General features: G+C 42.6%; 1 protein-coding gene across 1 annotated transcript in view; it reads right to left on the bottom strand.

The window, feature by feature from the left end:
* Window positions 1–3648: 3648 nt before the first annotated feature.
* Window positions 3649–17405, bottom strand: part of LOC306978542 (glutamate receptor ionotropic, delta-1-like) — a 712475-nt gene continuing 698718 nt past the window's right edge. The window contains exons 16-17 of the mRNA XM_079577146.1: window positions 5574–5681; window positions 3649–4284 (exon numbers count right to left, since the gene is read on the bottom strand). Coding sequence (XP_079433272.1) covers window positions 3970–4284; window positions 5574–5681 — 423 coding nt within the window. The 3' untranslated portion in view covers window positions 3649–3969. The remainder of the gene's footprint in view (window positions 4285–5573; window positions 5682–17405) is intronic.

The raw sequence follows: 17405 nt of genomic DNA on the forward strand, positions 1-17405 counted from the left end.
CTCCTGCTCTCTCCTCCTCCTCTCTCCTCCTGCTCTCTCCCCCTCGGACTAAAAAAACCAAGAAAAAAAAACCCGCAATAATATACAAAATGTCCAGATCGTGACTTTTCACAAGTTTCTGATCGTCATTTACTTCACTTCTGTTCATCACAGAGCTACAAAAAACACACAGAAGGTGTTTTAAAGTGTCTAGTTTCATAATTAATTCCTTTTTGGCACTCACTGTATAAAAATATAAACTGACACACCGTCACTTTAATGAAGAAAACAGCTTGGATTGTTGCCTTTTTTTCCCCCTATCGCTCATCTAACAGCTCAGCTAAAGGTCAGATCGACTATTCACAGTAACAATTTATATTTCAGTGGTTTATTCTTGAAAAATACGCAACAAATGAGCTGGAGCAATAGCGCCCCCTGCAGGTTTTCTTCATGAATCCATAAATATGAAACCGTCCCTTGAATCTGGTCGGAGTTTATCGCAGAAACACATTATTACCGGAGTTTATCGAACATATAAAGATTAGGGACATTCGGACACAGATGTAAGAGGAAAAATAAGCGTGAAAATCAGCTTTTTCTGAAGAGCCAGGAAAATAAATACTGAAGTGGATCAAACCGACGGGGTTTTGTGAGTTCTGAGTTCGGCACTTCATTAATAACAATCACCATGAACCGATAATAATCCAACAGAATGTACAAACAGTCAGATACAGAGGCTTATAACGCCGTGTTTCATTTACAGCTTCAAAAATCGGGAATATTCAAAATACACTTTAGCTCACTGCGTTCTTCCTTTGTACAGGTTTTTTACAGAAAATTACAGCTCGGAGCGACGCCAGCTTTGTTTGTTTTTTCTTTTCAGTTTAAACCGTTTTCGGATACAAAAAGGGGAAATGTACACAGGGGGGCGCCGTTCTGCCGTCTCCGCTCACGGGGAGAAAAAAGGATTCGAGAAAAAATGTGTCTGGAGTTTCAGGACGAGGTCAACGCGAGTTCATGGATCCACTGGGATTTAGTCGATCACTTCACAAATAATTGGCAGCGTCCTGGAGGCAAGAGGAGAAGCGAAAGGTGACAAAAAGGTTGGAAGTCACTGATTTTTTGAGGCCTGGTGAAAATCCAGAGCTCCAGACGTCAGTTTTAAAACACATGGATGTTGGAAAAGTCTGGACAAAACTCACAGTTTAAACTTCCCTCTTTCATCGTCCTGGTGAATGTTTAAGCCCTTAACTCCCACCTGAACCAAGCACATTTTCTCCAGTTTGGCTTTACCCCAATCCAAAAGCTTCTGGGGAAAAAGCTGTGAAAATAGCGACAGAACTGAGATGAAAACAATGATGGAAATGTGAGAAAAAAGTGAGAAAACATTGATAGAACAGTGACGAAAACTTGATGAAAAAGTGGCAAAAATGTGACAAAAATGTGACAAAAAAATGACAAAAAATGTGACAAAAAATGACCAAAATGTAGCAAAAAAATGACAAAAAAATGACAAAAAATGACAAAAATGTGACAAAAATGTGACAAAAAAAGACCAAAATGTAGCAAAAAATTACAAAAAATTGATAAAAAACGGACGAAAAAGTAAAAAAAAAATGTGACAAAAAAATTGACAGAAAAATGTGACAAAAAATGACACAAATTTGACAAAAAAATTGACGAAAAAGTAAAAGAAAATGTGACAAAAAAATTACAAAAAAATGACAAAATAATGACACAAAATGTGACACAAAATTGACGAAAAAATGACAAAAATGTGACAAAAAATTTGCAAAAATGAGTTGAACGCCCAACAAAAAAATGATGGAAAAAAAATCTGATGCCGTGAGGAAGGAGATCCTCTCGGTTCAGGCGGGAGTTAAGAGGTTAATATAATAAAACACATAAGTCAGAGCTGTGTTAACCTGAAGCTGAATTCTCGAACTGCTCCTGCCTTCACCGTTCGGAATCAGACCAAAATTTGTTTGAGCCAAATAGACACTAATTAAAACCAGACCAAACGCCAAAAGCACACGGCGTTCAGCAACACAAACACACACAGCTTTTAATTAAAACTGATCCAATCAGCGCAAAGGCTGCTCCAAAACTGTGTCTTTTTCCTAAACGGGCCCAGACTGATCTCACGTTATTGGCTCTGGGATCTCAGTCTGGCTCTCAGGGAAGATCTGTGAGAGAGCAGACGGGATGTGGTTTCTCTGTCTCTGCTGCTGCTCTCGTCCCTCCCGACCACAGCGCCCCCTGTCTGTGTCACTGCAGAAGTGCACAAAGCCTGGGTTTCCTCCGCGGCTGAATTGTGGTGCAAGGTCAGGTGTGAGCTCATAAATTATCATCTTTGCCCGAGTGTCTAACCTGTTTTCTTAAAGGAACAGGCCACTGTTTTTACATACTGAGATATGTTCTTATTGTGGTGAAGAGGGAACTGAGTCGGAGATCGATCTACGTTCCCGCCCTCACCGATGGTCATGAGCGAATACAAGCGGCCGAAATGAGTTTCCTTCGCAGGGTGGCTGGGCGCACCCTTCGAGATCGGGTGAGGAGCTCAGTTACCCGGGAGGAGCTCAGAGTAAAGTCGCTGCTCCTTCACGTGGAAAGGAGCAGCTGAGGTGGCTAGGGCAGCTGTTTCGAATGCCTCCTGGTCGCCTCCCATGGGAGGTGCTCCAGCCATGTCCAATTTGGAGGAGGCCTCATGGACGACCCAGGACACGCTGGTGGGACTATGTCTCCGAGCTGGCCTGGTGTCGCCTCGGGTTCAGAACAGCTGGAGGAGGTGTGTGTGGATCGGGAAGTTTGGGCATCTCAGCTGAGACTGCTGCCCCCGCGACCCGGCCCCGGATAAAGAGGAAGAAAATGGATATGTTCATATCTGAGCTTTGACGAGTTGATGCCTTCAATCACTCAAAACGACCAAAGATGTTGTTAGTATTTGGCCTCTCCTAATGTATTCTTATAGCTCCAAACGGGGGTGAAGTTGGAAGCTTCACTACAAAAAGTAAATATCAAGCATTGGCTTAAATGACTTGAATTGAGGAAATGTTTCTTGTTTTGAGCGGTTTTCACTCATTTAGACACTTTTCCTGATCGGACCGAGTTTACTTTGCTTGTTTGAGGACATTTCAGACCAGTTCTAGGGTAAATCTCGCTTGAAATAAGAAAGTAAAACTGCCAATGAGATAAGACCAATTTTCTTACCCCATTGGCAAAGAAAATGACCTGAAATAAGGACGAAATGTATCGAAACGAGTCAGAAACATCTCAGAACAAGTGAAATAATCTGGGACAAATGCCCAACAACTTCTTAACCAGTCAAAACAACTAAAACTTGGATTACTGTGCTCAAATTGAGATGTTTATACTGACCTAGTTAAATACTTTTTGCCATGTACCGAGCTCTTCCACAGGCACAAAGACCAAACAGGTACACATCAACTTGTCTAAGCTCAGGTAAGAACATATCTCAGTATGGAGGAACTGTGTGCCCTCAGTCACGCAAAAAGACCAAAGATGTTGTTAGTATTTGGCCTCTCCCAGTATATTCCTATAGCTTAGAAGCGCTTAGAAGTGACCGAGTGCTTCCACGGACGTGCACAAAGACCAGACAGGTATGTTTAAACTCATCTACACTCAGGTGAGAACATATCTCAGTATAACCTTTAAGTTTTCCTCAAAAAGATCCAGGAAAGATCTTCTTTTCCTTCAGTGTGTTGTTTTGTAATCTACAGCAAATCTTTCAAAACTATCTCTCTAAATCCATCTTATTCCCCTATACACACACAGCATCCAGCCTTCAGTCTCAACAGATCCATGTTCAGGTCTACACTGACTCTGGAGCTCTGAGATCCATCAGTTTGAAGGACTGAAGCCAAAGGAAAGTGGATCTTGTCCCGGGACAGAGCGCGTGTGTGAGCGGAGACGGCCCCGGCGGCGGACGAGGAAACTGTACATCTGAGTTCGTATAAAAGCGTCCCGGCCTCAGATGGACGTGCTGTGTGTGGGGTCCAGCGCCTCGGGCCGCTGCGCCACCTGCTGGTAGGACATGGGCACCGCGCCCTTGCCGGGGCTCTGCCGGAAGAGCCCCCCGTTAGGCGCTCGGTGCTTGCACTGCTGCAGCGACCCGGTGAGGTGGGGCCCGGGCAGGGGTGGTCCGGACAGATGCGAGGCGGACAGGTGGGACAGCGCGGGGGGCAGGGTGCGGCCCAGCGTGCCCCCACCCCCTCCGTGGTGAGGCAGAGTCAGGGTCTGGCCCGAGGAAGAGTCGCCCGGGAGGTACGAGCTGACGGTCAGCGCCTGCGGACAAGGCCACACGGGAAAGAGAAGGGTTAAAGCAGCAGTGTGTAACCTGTTTACCTTAATAAATCCTTTTCCTCGTCCCTGTGGGGGTGATACAAGTGTTTATGGGATGATTGGAGAGTCTTGCATCGCCCCTTGGTGTCTCTGGACAGAAAACCATGCTTGCAACTTGACTGCCACCGGACCGGAGACACCAATACACACTAATAGAATCACGAAGAAGAAGCTAACAGGCTAACGGGCAAAGCTAACTGTGGGCAAACGTCACTTTAAACAGTATTTACAGCCAAGTTTGAGTGAAAAGTTATTTCCATTGTGTAATTCAGGGGTGTCCAAACTTTTATCATGGGGGGCCACATATTGGAGCGTACACGGAGTAAGGGCCATGGGTCGGTGGTTAGTTCCACGAAACTTTCGAGTAGCAGAGGTTTAAATTGTGCCTCATGCCTTTATTTATGCTTAAAACCTTAATGCCAGCTCTGTCTCACAATAAAATGCTAGTTGTTAGGTTAGAATTGTGTAGAATTATTACATATTCAATAAAAAGGACCATCTCTGATGATGTGAACCGATTCAGCAAGCAGCCCGAGGGCCACCGAAAATTGGTCTGAGGGCCACATTTGTCCCGCGGGCCGCACTTTGGACACCCCTGGTGTAATTGGATGAACAATATCCCTCTGTCCCTTCGCCTTTCCTGTCAGCGCAGTATTTACTCTCCAAGACAATTAATATGTTTTCCAGAGAAAATACCTTAAAAATGTGTTAAATATATATTTCTGAGGAAAAACGAAAACACAAAGTACATGTGTTTTAGGTCGACATGAAGCTTGAAGTCATTTTACTCAAGTGAGAATAAAGATATTAGTCAAGTAGAAGCAAAAAGTACTGAATGAGTACTTTAACTTGAGTAAATGTAACTGAATGGCCCACATTTCAGCACAAAAACAAATGGGGCAGAAAACCTGTGAGTGGTGTTTTAGTTTCTTCTGTTTCTGATAAAAAACATGCCCCTAATGAGCAGCTCGACACAGAAAAGTTTGGGGGTAATCACAGAATGGATTTGGATGAGGACTTAACCTCTTATATTAAATAAATAAATCTTATATTTGTCAGCCTTTAGTCACATCGAGGGCTGGAAACCGATACAGTTTATCGATGCCGGTTCATTTCAATACCAATACCTGAACAAAACTACCTGTAAAAGACATTTGTCCCGCCCCCAGCTCACATAAACCCGACAGGAGTGCAGGAGAGCGGGAGTGAGGGTGGGAGGGCATCTGGGTTACCTGCGGGGAGATGTCGAGGGCGGGGCCAGGGAGTTGCTTGTGCGGCAGGTCGTCGTCCAAAAGGCTGTTGATGCGACGATGCACCTGCTCCAAGTTCACCTCCCGGTCCTGCATGCAAGAGGTGGGCGGGGTTTAGGGCAGGTGAGGGGTGGGGGCGGGGTTACATGCAAGAGGGGGCGGGGTTTAGGACAGGTGAGGGGGCGGGGATGAATGAAGGAGGGGAAAGGTTCGGTCCATTAGTGATTGTTTCAAACCCATTTATTTCTATAGCACTTTCTTATGAAGATGTTTCATGAACAATCACTGATACGAGACAAATACTATACTTTACTCGAGTAGTATTTGCATTGAGTACTTTCTACTTCTACTCCACTACATTTGAAAGATAAATATAATGCTTTCTACTCCACTACAGTACATTTCTATAAAGGCTCCAAAGGTGCATTTGTCCATGTGTTTTGTTCATTTGAGCCTGATAATACACCCTCCATGAACAGTAGGTGGCGCTGTGTTGATGTATTGTCAATGCCACCGACTCACGACAAGGAAGAAGGTTTGTCCTCGCCGTGTTGCCGTACAGAGGGGAATTCAGGCCATATATTGATGTTTTTAATCCAATCCAAGAGCTTCTGGAAAAAAGGTGTGAAAATAGCAACAAAACTGAGACGAAAACAATGATGGAGATGTGACAAAAAAGTGAGAAAACACTGACAAAAATGTGATAAAAATTTGACAAAAAAATTACAAAAAAATTACAAAAAAATGACCAAAATGTAACAAAAAAAGGTACAAAAATTTGATAAAAAAAATTACGAAAAAGTGACAAAAATGTGACAAAAAAAGGACAAAAAAAATTACAAAAAATTGACTAAAATGTACCAAAAAAATTACAAAAAAATTACAAAAAAAATATTAAAAAATGATGAAAAAGTGAAAAAAAAATGTGAAAAAAAAATGACAAAATGTGAAAAAAATGACAAAAATGTGATAAAAATTTGACTAAAAAATTGACAAAAAAAAATGACAAAAATGTGATAAAAAATGACAAAAAGGTTACAAAAATGAGTTGAATACCCAACAAAAAAGTGATGGAAAAAAATCTGATGACGTGAGGAAAAAGATCCTCTCGGTTCAGGCGGGAGTTAAGAGGTTAAACGAATTTGTACTTTCTACTTTAAATACTTGACAGAGCAACTTTTACCTGAGAAATATTTGACCTGCAGTATCTGTGCTTTTGCTCTAGTAATGAAATCAAGTAAGTTGAGCACCTCTGTGTTTAGAGACGACTGAACTAAAGGGCGACCTGTAGTGAAAATAAAACAGGACCCAGTGGAGATCCTTGTGGCAAACCCAAGAGGGCTTTGGATGAGGAGAGAAACACAAGAACTGAAGGACACTGGTTCTCTCGAGGACAGGAACATCGCGACATTATAAACGGTCAATAATTTTGAATCTTGGACTTGGTTTATGGTTGATATTGTTTTAACCCCTTAACTCCCACCTGAACCTGTTTGGCTTTACCCCAATCCAAAAGCTTCTGGAAAAAAGAAAATAGGCAAGTCAACTTTATTTATACCGCGCATTTCGTACACAAGGCAACTCAATGCACCAACTCAAATAGCGACAGAACTGAGACGAAAACAATGATGAAGATGTGACAAAAAAGTGACAAAACTTAGACAAAAAACTGTCAAAAAATTGTCAAAAAACTGAGAAAAATGTGACAAAAATGTGACAAAAAAATGACAAAAAATGACAGAAAGTGACAAAAAAGTGACAAAAAAGTGAGGAAAAATTGACCAAAAATGTATGAAAAAATTATGAAAAAGTGGCAAAAATTGTCAAAAAAGGACAAAAAATAAATAAAAAAAGGACAAAAAATGGACAAAAAATGACAAAAAAAATGACAAAAAAATGACAAAAAATGACAAAAATGTGACAAAAAAATGACAAAAAATGACAAAAAAGTGACGAAAAAATGATGAAAAAGTGGCAAAAATGTGATAAATATTTGACAAAAAATTGACAACAAAAGGACAAATGTGACAAAAAGTGACAAAAAATGTACTATTTGACAAAAAATCTACAAAAAAGTTACAAAAATGAGTTGAGAACCCCCCAAAAAATGATGGAAAAAAAATCGGATGACGTGAGGAAAAAGATCCATTCAGCTGAGTTTTGTAGATCTTTTTCAAATGAGGCGTTACACTGGCCTACAGGATTTGGGTAAAGCTGAACTGGAGAAAATGCTCTCGGTTCAGACGGGAGTTAAGAGGTTAACGGCGGGACCAATCCATATAGAACGCATTCTCTTTCATTATAAAGTAAAGCCTCGAGTCGACATCTTCTGTTCGCTCGGCTCCAGACGCCTTCGAAATGAAAGCGACTTTAAAGGAATAGGCCACCGTTTTTACATACTAAAATATGTTCTTACCTCACTTTAGTCGAGTTAATATATCCCCGTCTGGTCTTTGTCCGCGCGCTCTGTCACGCAAACGGAGCACATACGCAGCCTCTCCCAGTTGTCACATAGCTCCGAAAAAGCTCACGATAGAAGCTACCAAGCTCTTCCACGTGTTCCCTATTTAAATAAAGTTACGTGAAGTGTTTTCATGCGAAGTATATTTACACAGAAATGTAACATGTCGATTTTATAAGCAAATAAAAAGGGGGACTATATTGTGAGGCGTAATGATACGAGGAGTAAAACGTCTGCGCAGTAACTCCTAAAGGTTATTGACGGAAGTGAGCGGGGGAAGTCTTTAGGAGTTACTACGCGGACGCTTTGCTCCTCGTATCATTACGCCTCACAATATAGTCCCCCTTTTTATTTGCTTATAAAATCGACATGTTACATTTCTGTGTAAATATACTTCGCATGAAAACACTTCACGTAACTTTATTTAAATAGGGAACACGTGGAAGAGCTTGGTAGCTTCTATCGTGAGCTTTTTCGGAGCTATGTGACAACTGGGAGAGGCTGCGTATGTGCTCCGTTTGCGTGACAGAGCGCGCGGACAAAGACCAGACGGGGATATATTAACTCGACTAAAGTGAGGTAAGAACATATTTTAGTATGTAAAAACGGTGGCCTATTCCTTTAACGCCCACTCCCTCCTCTTCAGTCCGCCGCGGCGCTCTCTCCACGAGGGGCTCGAAGTGAACATCAAACGCAACGAGTTTGTGAAATAAAACTGAGAATGTGATAATAACTGAGCTATACCACTTCTCTTTCACTGGTTTTTTGTTCCTCCTGCGAGCGAGGGACAGAGGCAGAAAGTAACGAGAATGAGACAATACAAGCTTTATCAGGTCATGTTATTGATTTTGTGATTGGGAATATCAAGGTTATATTGTGTAACATGAGACATTTTAGTTAAAGGGATATTTCAGGATTTTTGACATAGGGCCTAATTTCCATAGTTATCCAGAGTGTTGTTGATTTTTGGAGATATATACATTTTTTTATTCATGCAGTCCTTATATTTGAAGAGTTTAGTGGTGCTAGGCTAGTGCATGTCTATGGTAACTAGTAGCCTGCATTAAAAACAGTCTGACCCGAGCACAGTGCACCTGAGGCAAATCACTTATAAAACCAGACTACCCATAGAAATGTCTATCTTCACAAAACAAAATTTCAAATATAACAATTTTGCATCTAAAGAACTTATATTTCAGTAGCATCAGCTTCCTGGTTGTAGCTACGCAGCGGCGGAGTGATCTGCTCAGTTACCGGATCTACACTAGTTTGTTTATGCGTGGAATTCACAAAGGAGTTTTCTACAAATCAGACATGGCAACGTTTGGAGGACGAGCCCATGATTTTGAAGAGGTTTTTAATGCAGGCTACTAGTTACCATAGACATGCACTAGCCTAGCACTAGCTTAGCACCACTAAACTCTTAAAATATAAGGACTATATGAATTTGAAAAAAATATCTCCAGAAATCAACAACACTCTGGATAACAGGGAAATGAGGCCCTATGTCAGGGGTAGGCAACGTCAGGCCCGGGGGCCAAATCCGGCCCTCTAGCACAGCCCCTCTGGCCCTCAAGATGATTTTGAGAAACAGTATTACCCAAATCAGAGAGTACTTTTAATATTATTAGAGTTAAATGGGAGAAAAAAAGGTATAAATACTGTCAATACACCCAATGAGGTCATGTATTATGTACAACACTGGCATTTGAAAGAAGTGCACTGGGACAAGAATAGTTTTAAGGAAGAAATGACATAAATCTACTTGAATTAAAAGATTAAATCTAAGGTTTGAGTAGACTTGGTCTGATCTTAGATGAGATAAAACCGCTAGTAGCAAATATCTTAATTCAGATAATCTTGTGTCATAGCATTTGTATCTTGGATTAGTTCAAACCGACTCAAATTCAACATAGAAGAACTTTAATTCAAGCAATTTTAAGTCATTTATCGCATTTAAGATGGTCATTTTTGCAGTGTTGGGCTTTACTTTGGGCTAATAATCAGCGGCTTCGGCCCTCGGTCTATTTACAATAAAGAAAATCGGCCCCTCCGCCAAGAGAACTTGCCTACCCCTGCCCTATGTCAAATATCCTGAAATATCCCTTTAAAATAAAGTCTGCAGAGAGTGTTTACTTTAAAAACCTGGATGTTGATGCTGTTCTATTTCAATTTGATGGGTAGCTTGATTTCGGGCTGGAACAGAGGTTTGTGAGTCACTTCCAAATAACAATCAGGGAAAACATTTGGACATTTCTTTCCAAAATGGCGTCTCTCCCTTTGAGTTGTAAAGAGCACAGGTTCTCAAACACGTTCAGACCCTTTGCGACCCCAACTTTAACCTCTTAACTCGGGTTGGGTATTCTGCTCATTTTTGTAACTTTTTTGTCATTTTTTTGGGGTCATTTTTTGTCACATTTTTGTCCTTTTTTCGTCATTTTTTGTAATTTTTTGTAATTTTTTTGTCAATTTTTGATCAATTTTTTGTCATTTTTTTGTCAATTTCTTGTGACATTTTTGCCACTTTTTCATATATTTTTCGTCATTTTTTGTCCTTTTTTTAATCACATTTTGTGTCCTTTTTTTTGTCTTTTTTTGTCTTTTTTTGTCTTTTTTTGTCAATTTTTTGTCAAAATTTGTCAATTTCTTGTGACATTTTTGCCACTTTTTCATACATTTTTTTTGGTCATTTTTTGTCCTTTTTTTAATCACATTTTTGTCCTTTTCGTCACTTTTTTGTCAAATATTTGTCATTTTTTTGTCAAATTTTTATTATATTTTTGTATTTTTTTCGTAACATTTTGTCACATTTTTGCCATATTTCGTCACTTTTTTGTCACTTTTTTGTCACATTTCCATCATTGTTTTCATCTCAGTTTTGTTGCTACTTTCACACCTTTTTTCCAGAAGCTTTTGGACTGGGTTAAAGCCAAACTGGAGAAAATGTGCTCTGTTCAGGTGGGAGTTAAGGGGTAAAAACCCACTTTTTGGTGCCAATAACAACAGCAAGCAGCAAAATTATTTCCTTTGTTTCCTTTTTACATTTTGACCTTTATTCACGAATGCCGATTTCCACGAGGACTTCCATTAATTACACCTAAATATCTGTCTTCTTTTGTGTCTCGAAATCATCCTGCGACGCCCACTTTGGGAACCGCCGGCACATTTTTAATCCGAACAGAAATAGAACATTAAATTGAGTGGAAAATCAATGAGGAACCAGACCAACAGCTCAGACTCCCAGATGTAAAGTGCAATTAGGCGCATTTAAAATCTCCTCATTCTTATTTGAAAAGTGTTATTCTGTGAAACGCGCTGCCTTCGATCAGAAACAAACTGATGTGAGCGACTCCCGGGGCAGGATCCCGTCCCGTCGCTGCGTGGTCTAAGTGGAGAGCCCTTGATCTTTGGACGGAGGAGGAAGTGAGTGAACGAGTGTCTGAGCGGCGGCAGAGTCGGCCTTGGGGCTTTGGTTTGGTCCATTAGGCTAAAACATTATCGGAGAGAGAGCGGAGAGAAATGAGAGACAGATCGATGGGAATGTGGCTTTTAAAGTCTACAGAATCTAAATTATAGGGATTTGGTCCGATCTGATCACACAGAGCAGGAGAAGTCAAAGAAGTGCTTTTAAAACGAGAGGCTGTCGGTGAATAGGGAGGAAAATTAAATGTAGAGATATTGATTTGAAATTTCTGCTGCACATTACTGACATAAACATGAGGAAAAATGTATTGCAAGTTTTCTGTTTATGTTCATTATTATTATGGAGCGACTAAAGTTCAGTCTCTTTGTCTGCACATGCACCCTGTGTATATTTCTCCCGTCTTTAGCCGCTGCTGTCTCCCACAAAGGAAATGACCATATTTGGATTAAAGCGTCATCTTGGTCACAGCCTTTCCTGCTACACGTGGATACCAAACATGTCAGTATTTGTGAATGAATAAGTGTGGGAAAGAGCAGGGAGCGACACAGCCATGTTGGACGACATTTTCCAAACTGTTCCAAAACTCAGATTCCCTCAAGAGGTCCTGCCTGGAGGCCTCCACTGTGAGGTCCTCACCGCCATCCACTCCCTGATTGGTTGGATTCATACTGAACGCCTGAAAGACACCTTTTGTAAACTCTACTATCCTGAAGGTTAGGATTAAGGTCAGGTATACGGATAGTTTGGATTAGTTTGTAAAAAAAATGTTTTTCCTGATATATTATAACTTCTACAGAGGGACTATAGAGAGCATCCTGACCATCACTGTGAGGTTCTTCTACAGAGGGACTATAGAGAGCATCCTGACCATCACTGTGTGGTTCTTCTACAGAGGGACTATAGAGAGCATCCTGACCATCACTGTGAGGTTCTTCTACAGAGGGACTATAGAGAGCATCCTGACCATCACTGTGAGGTTCTTCTACAGAGGGACTATAGAGAGCATCCTGACCATCACTGTGTGGTTCTTCTACAGAGGGACTATAGAGAGCATCCTGACCATCACTGTGTGGTTCTTCTACAGAGGGACTATAGAGAGCATCCTGACCATCACTGTGTGGTTCTTCTACAGAGGGACTATAGAGAGCATCCTGACCAGCTCCATCACTGTGTGGTTCTTTTACAGAGGGACTATAGAGAGCATCCTGACCATCACTGTGAGGTTCTTCTACAGAGGGACTATAGAGAGCATCCTGACCAGCTCCATCACTGTGGTTCTTCTACAGAGGGACTATAGAGAGCATCCTGACCAGCTCCATCACTGTGGTTCTTCTACAGAGGGACTATAGAGAGCATCCTGACCATCACTGTGAGGTTCTTCTACAGAGGGACTATAGAGAGCACCCTGACCAGCTCCATCACTGTGAGGTTCTTCTACAGAGGGACTATAGAGAGTATCCTGACCATCACTGTGAGGTTCTTCTACAGAGGGACTATAGAGAGCATCCTGACCAGCTCCATCACTGTGAGGTTCTTCTACAGAGGGACTATAGAGAGTATCCTGACCATCACTGTGAGGTTCTTCTACAGAGGGACTATAGAGAGCATCCTGACCAGCTCATCACTGTGAGGTTCTTCTACAGAGGGACTATAGAGAGCACCCTGACCAGCTCCATCACTGTGAGGTTCTTCAACAGAGGGACTATAGAGAGCACCCTGACCATCACTGTGTGGTTCTTCTACAGAGGGACTATAGAGAGCACCCTGACCAGCTCCATCACCGTGAGGTTCTTCTACAGAGGGACTATAGAGAGCATCCTGACCAGCTCCATCACTGTGAGGTTCTTCTACAGAGGGACTATAGAGAGCACCCTGACCAGCTCCATCACTGTGAGGTTCTTCTACAGAGGGACTATAGAGAGCACCCTGACCAGCTCCATCACTGTGAGGTTCTTCTACAGAGGGACTATAGAGAGCATCCTGACCAGCTCTATCACTGTGAGGTTCTACAGAGGGACTATAGAGAGCATCCTGACCAGCTCCATCACTGTGTGGTTCTACAGAGGGACTATAGAGAGCATCCTGACCAGCTCCATCACTGTGTGGTTCTTCTACAGAGGGACTATAGAGAGCATCCTGACCAGCTCCATCACTGTGTGGTTCTACAGAGGGACTATAGAGAGCATCCTGACCAGCTCCATCACTGTGTGGTTCTTCTACAGAGGGACTATAGAGAGCATCCTGACCAGCTCCATCACTGTGTGGTACGGTGCCAGTACTGCCTTCAGCCGAGGAGCCTCCAGCGCATCGTGAGAGCAGAGGAGAATATCTGTGGAGCCCCTCTCCCCTCTATTAAGGAGATGTTCTCCACCCGTCTCACCCACAAAGGGGACGCTACACACCATCACACAGTCTCTTCAAGGTAATCCTTCAGGGAGGAGGCTGCAGAATCCACGGGCCAGGTCCAGTCGACTGAAGAACAGTTTCATACACAAGGCCATCGGGAAGCTGAACTCCCTTTCTTACTTTTCTGAATTTTTCCGAACTTTTCCAAAATGTTAAAGATTTTTCAAAGTGTTCCAAAACGCCGCCATGCTGGAGGGAGTTCTGGGAAATCTCGTCATAAAGCGAGAGTTTAGTCTGTTTTTTACATTTACCACTTTTCTCATGTTGAACACAAAGCAGAAGGAGGATCCTAGTCCGGGAGAGTCTGACTCCGCCCTGTGTGTTTCCTGAGCCCCTGTGTCTCTCTCCCTGTGCTCATTATAACCATAACACACGTTCATATGTTCAGTCAAAGACATTAATAATTGTTTTTGCTCTGACCTGCGCAGTCCCAGCCTGCCTCTCCCTCTGTCCAGCTGTCGTCTGCTCCAAACTCATTAAAAGTCAAGTCCTGAGACACCTGCGAAGACCAGACAGCGGCAAATTAATGTCCCCCGCGCCGTCTGTGAAGTGCCCCCCACCCCGCCACAAACGCCACAAACGCCACAAACGCCACAAACGCCAGGATCCGCTTTGTATCAGTCCAGACGGCCACAGTTTACACTTTTATCAATGTCACGGGGACTTTATCAGTTAAATACTGCAGCGGCGTGAACGCAGGAGGATGTTGATGAACGAATGTGCAGACGCCGTCGTGAATGAACCACCTGTGAGGGATGATCAGAGCACGAGGAGAGTGGCCGCCATTTCACAGTTTTCTGCCGATTGTGGAGGAATCTGTCACAAGCAAAACCACATGTCCAAAATACTACTTCTTTAAATATAAAACTGACCAAAACATGACTAAACCTTTTGAGTTTTCGTCAACTAACTGGACTGAAATCAGACATGACTGAAATGTGAAAAGCAGGCGTCTTTTTAAAGTGCATTATAAATAAAGATGAATTGGATTGAATGTTTAAGAAACTGCCAGGACTAGATTTGAAGCAGCATCCAGAGTAAGAATAAGAGAAAATGAAATGAGATCAGCTGTTTGGACCAAGGCTCGAGTCGACGCTGATCACAGAGACGTCTCCGAGACGTCCCCTGGACATAAGGCTCCAGTCTCCAGGTGTCTCAGCCGTTCCCCTCACTTTTCAATAGTGTTAATGTCGGACATTTTCAAGAACAGGACATGTTGTGAATACATAGAATTGAAGGTCACTTCTTACAGACTTAAACGGCAGCAGAAGAATCAGCTCTGACATCTGAATCAGCAGAGATGGAAAGTGTCTGACTCCGGGTTTGATGAGGACAGTGTTAGGTTGTGGCTGACAGGGGCGGAGCACCAAACTCTGGGCCCTGTTATTGCATTGAATATGACAGAGGACTCGGGCTGGGTACCGTTGAACGGTACCTACTTGGTACCGACCGAAAAGCTCCGGTAGGGGGCGGTATCGAAAAACTTTTTTTTTTGGGTGCTAATTTTCGGTACTTTTTCTTTTCAAACATCAATAAATGATCCGCAGTGAGTCTAAAAAAGCCTGAACTCATGAGCAGCTTCAGCACAAATGCAGAAGCAAAGCTGTAACTTACTCACACTTCAGTCATTATCAGAGATGGCAGAGCCGCGGTCTGAGCCAGGACAAAACCAGGACTGAGCCAGGACTGAACACGAAACTAGACTCTTAGACAAAGAGAAACACATGGGCTTTAGCTTTGCCTTTACCTTTAGCTTTACCTTTAGCTTCACCTTTAGCTTCACCTTTAGCTTTACCTTTAGCTTTAGCCGCAGAGCCTGAAGTTACTGCTGTTGTTTAAGCTCCAGCTGCACCGGAGCGTTTGGGATCAAAGATTGTCTCTGGAAAAGGTGAGGCTCACTCTGCATTAGCCATGTTTGGAACAGTTATGGTGCATTGTCAGTGAAAGAGTGAGCGCTCTCACTATGTAACAGATCTGTGACGTGTGAGGAGCTTTCACTGTCGAACAGCTCAGTGAGTTTAGAAAAGTTTATCTTCAGTAAACGGTCCTGATGTGGATCTGGTCTGTTCCTGCAGCTCAGGAGGTAATAATGTCCTTTCTCTCTTTTTATCACGGCTTTAGTGGGAATTCTGCTCAAAACATGAAGTTACAGGCGACGCTGCTGCTGTTTGGACTTCCTCCTGAACCATACTTTTCCTATGCACATTATTATAACTCAATTAAAATAACATAGGTATCGAAAAAAGTACCGTTAAGGCACCGGTACCGAAAAGCAGCCCGAGTTCCCCCAGTCCAGCCCTGGTTTTATGCCTGATCGGTTCGATGCTAAACGGCGCCTCTTAGCCTTAAACACATGTAAAGATATGGCTTCATTTCATTTCCCTCCCGTGTTCACGTAATTATAATGTCCTTTTACAGCGGCAAATGAAGCCCGATTGCTTCTACCTTCGATCCCGTGGCGTTTATGATAATGGCGGAGCATTAAGCGGCCCCCATTCCGCTTAAGCGTATCGACGCGATCACATGTTATACACGCGTCCCGACAATTACCGGCATCGAACTCCTGTCGCGCGGCGATAAGGAGCGTTTCAGTGAATGAAAGGCGGCTCGGGCTGATCCCGGCGGAGGAGGAGGGGGGGGGGGGCGCCGGGGCCACGTCACACCGAAGGCTGTTGTGCGGAGATTAACGCGCCGTCGGAGGGAGTTCGTCATCAGAAACGTCGAGAAATGTGATTAATGGGCTTTGGGAAATCATTAGGGATGGATAAAGAGCGAGGGGGAAGAAAAGGAGAAACTCGGACTGAACCGGGATTACAGCGGGATTAAAGTTTGGATCAAAGATAAAAAAATAACATACATGGAGAAAGACGGGAACACGAAGCCGCCGTTTGGATTTGCTCGGGTTTAGAAACGACGACGAGCTTTGGGGTTTTACTTTGAGGCTTCTGATGTAGATATAAATATAAACATGAGGGATACAATGTGCTGCATATGTTTTCTGTCATTCGGGGGCGGACGGGGCCTGAAAAACAGCCCTGGACTAGCGACACTTCCACAAAGACATAACCTTTAACCTCTTCTTTATTTCTTTATTTAAGGATCCCCATTAGTCTTTACCAACGCAAAGACTACTCTTCCTGGGGTCCATTCTCATTCAAAAGACCTTATACAGTCAAAGGATAGTTTATACAACACACATCGACAATACAGATTTCTTCATTCAAATAATTGAGGTAAGAGGAAAAACAAAACAAGGTGTATTACAATACCCAAAGCAACTTTAAGTCAGGTTATTTATTTGTATTTGACTGATTACATGTTTCTTTAGATTTATTTTAAAAGAAAGATGATTTTTTAGTCTCTTAATTTCCTGAGGTAGCATATTCCAGTGCGAGGTGGCTCGGTATATAAATGTACTTTTTTGTGCATTAGATTTTGGCCGAGGCAAAGTAAAATTAGTAATAGAGGCTTGTCTTGTGCTAAAGCCATGTCTGTTACAAGTGGGCTGCAGTTTACAGAACAG

This window comes from Gobius niger (genome assembly GCF_951799975.1).
Source record: "Gobius niger genome assembly, chromosome: 19".
NCBI lineage: Eukaryota > Metazoa > Chordata > Actinopteri > Gobiiformes > Gobiidae > Gobius > Gobius niger.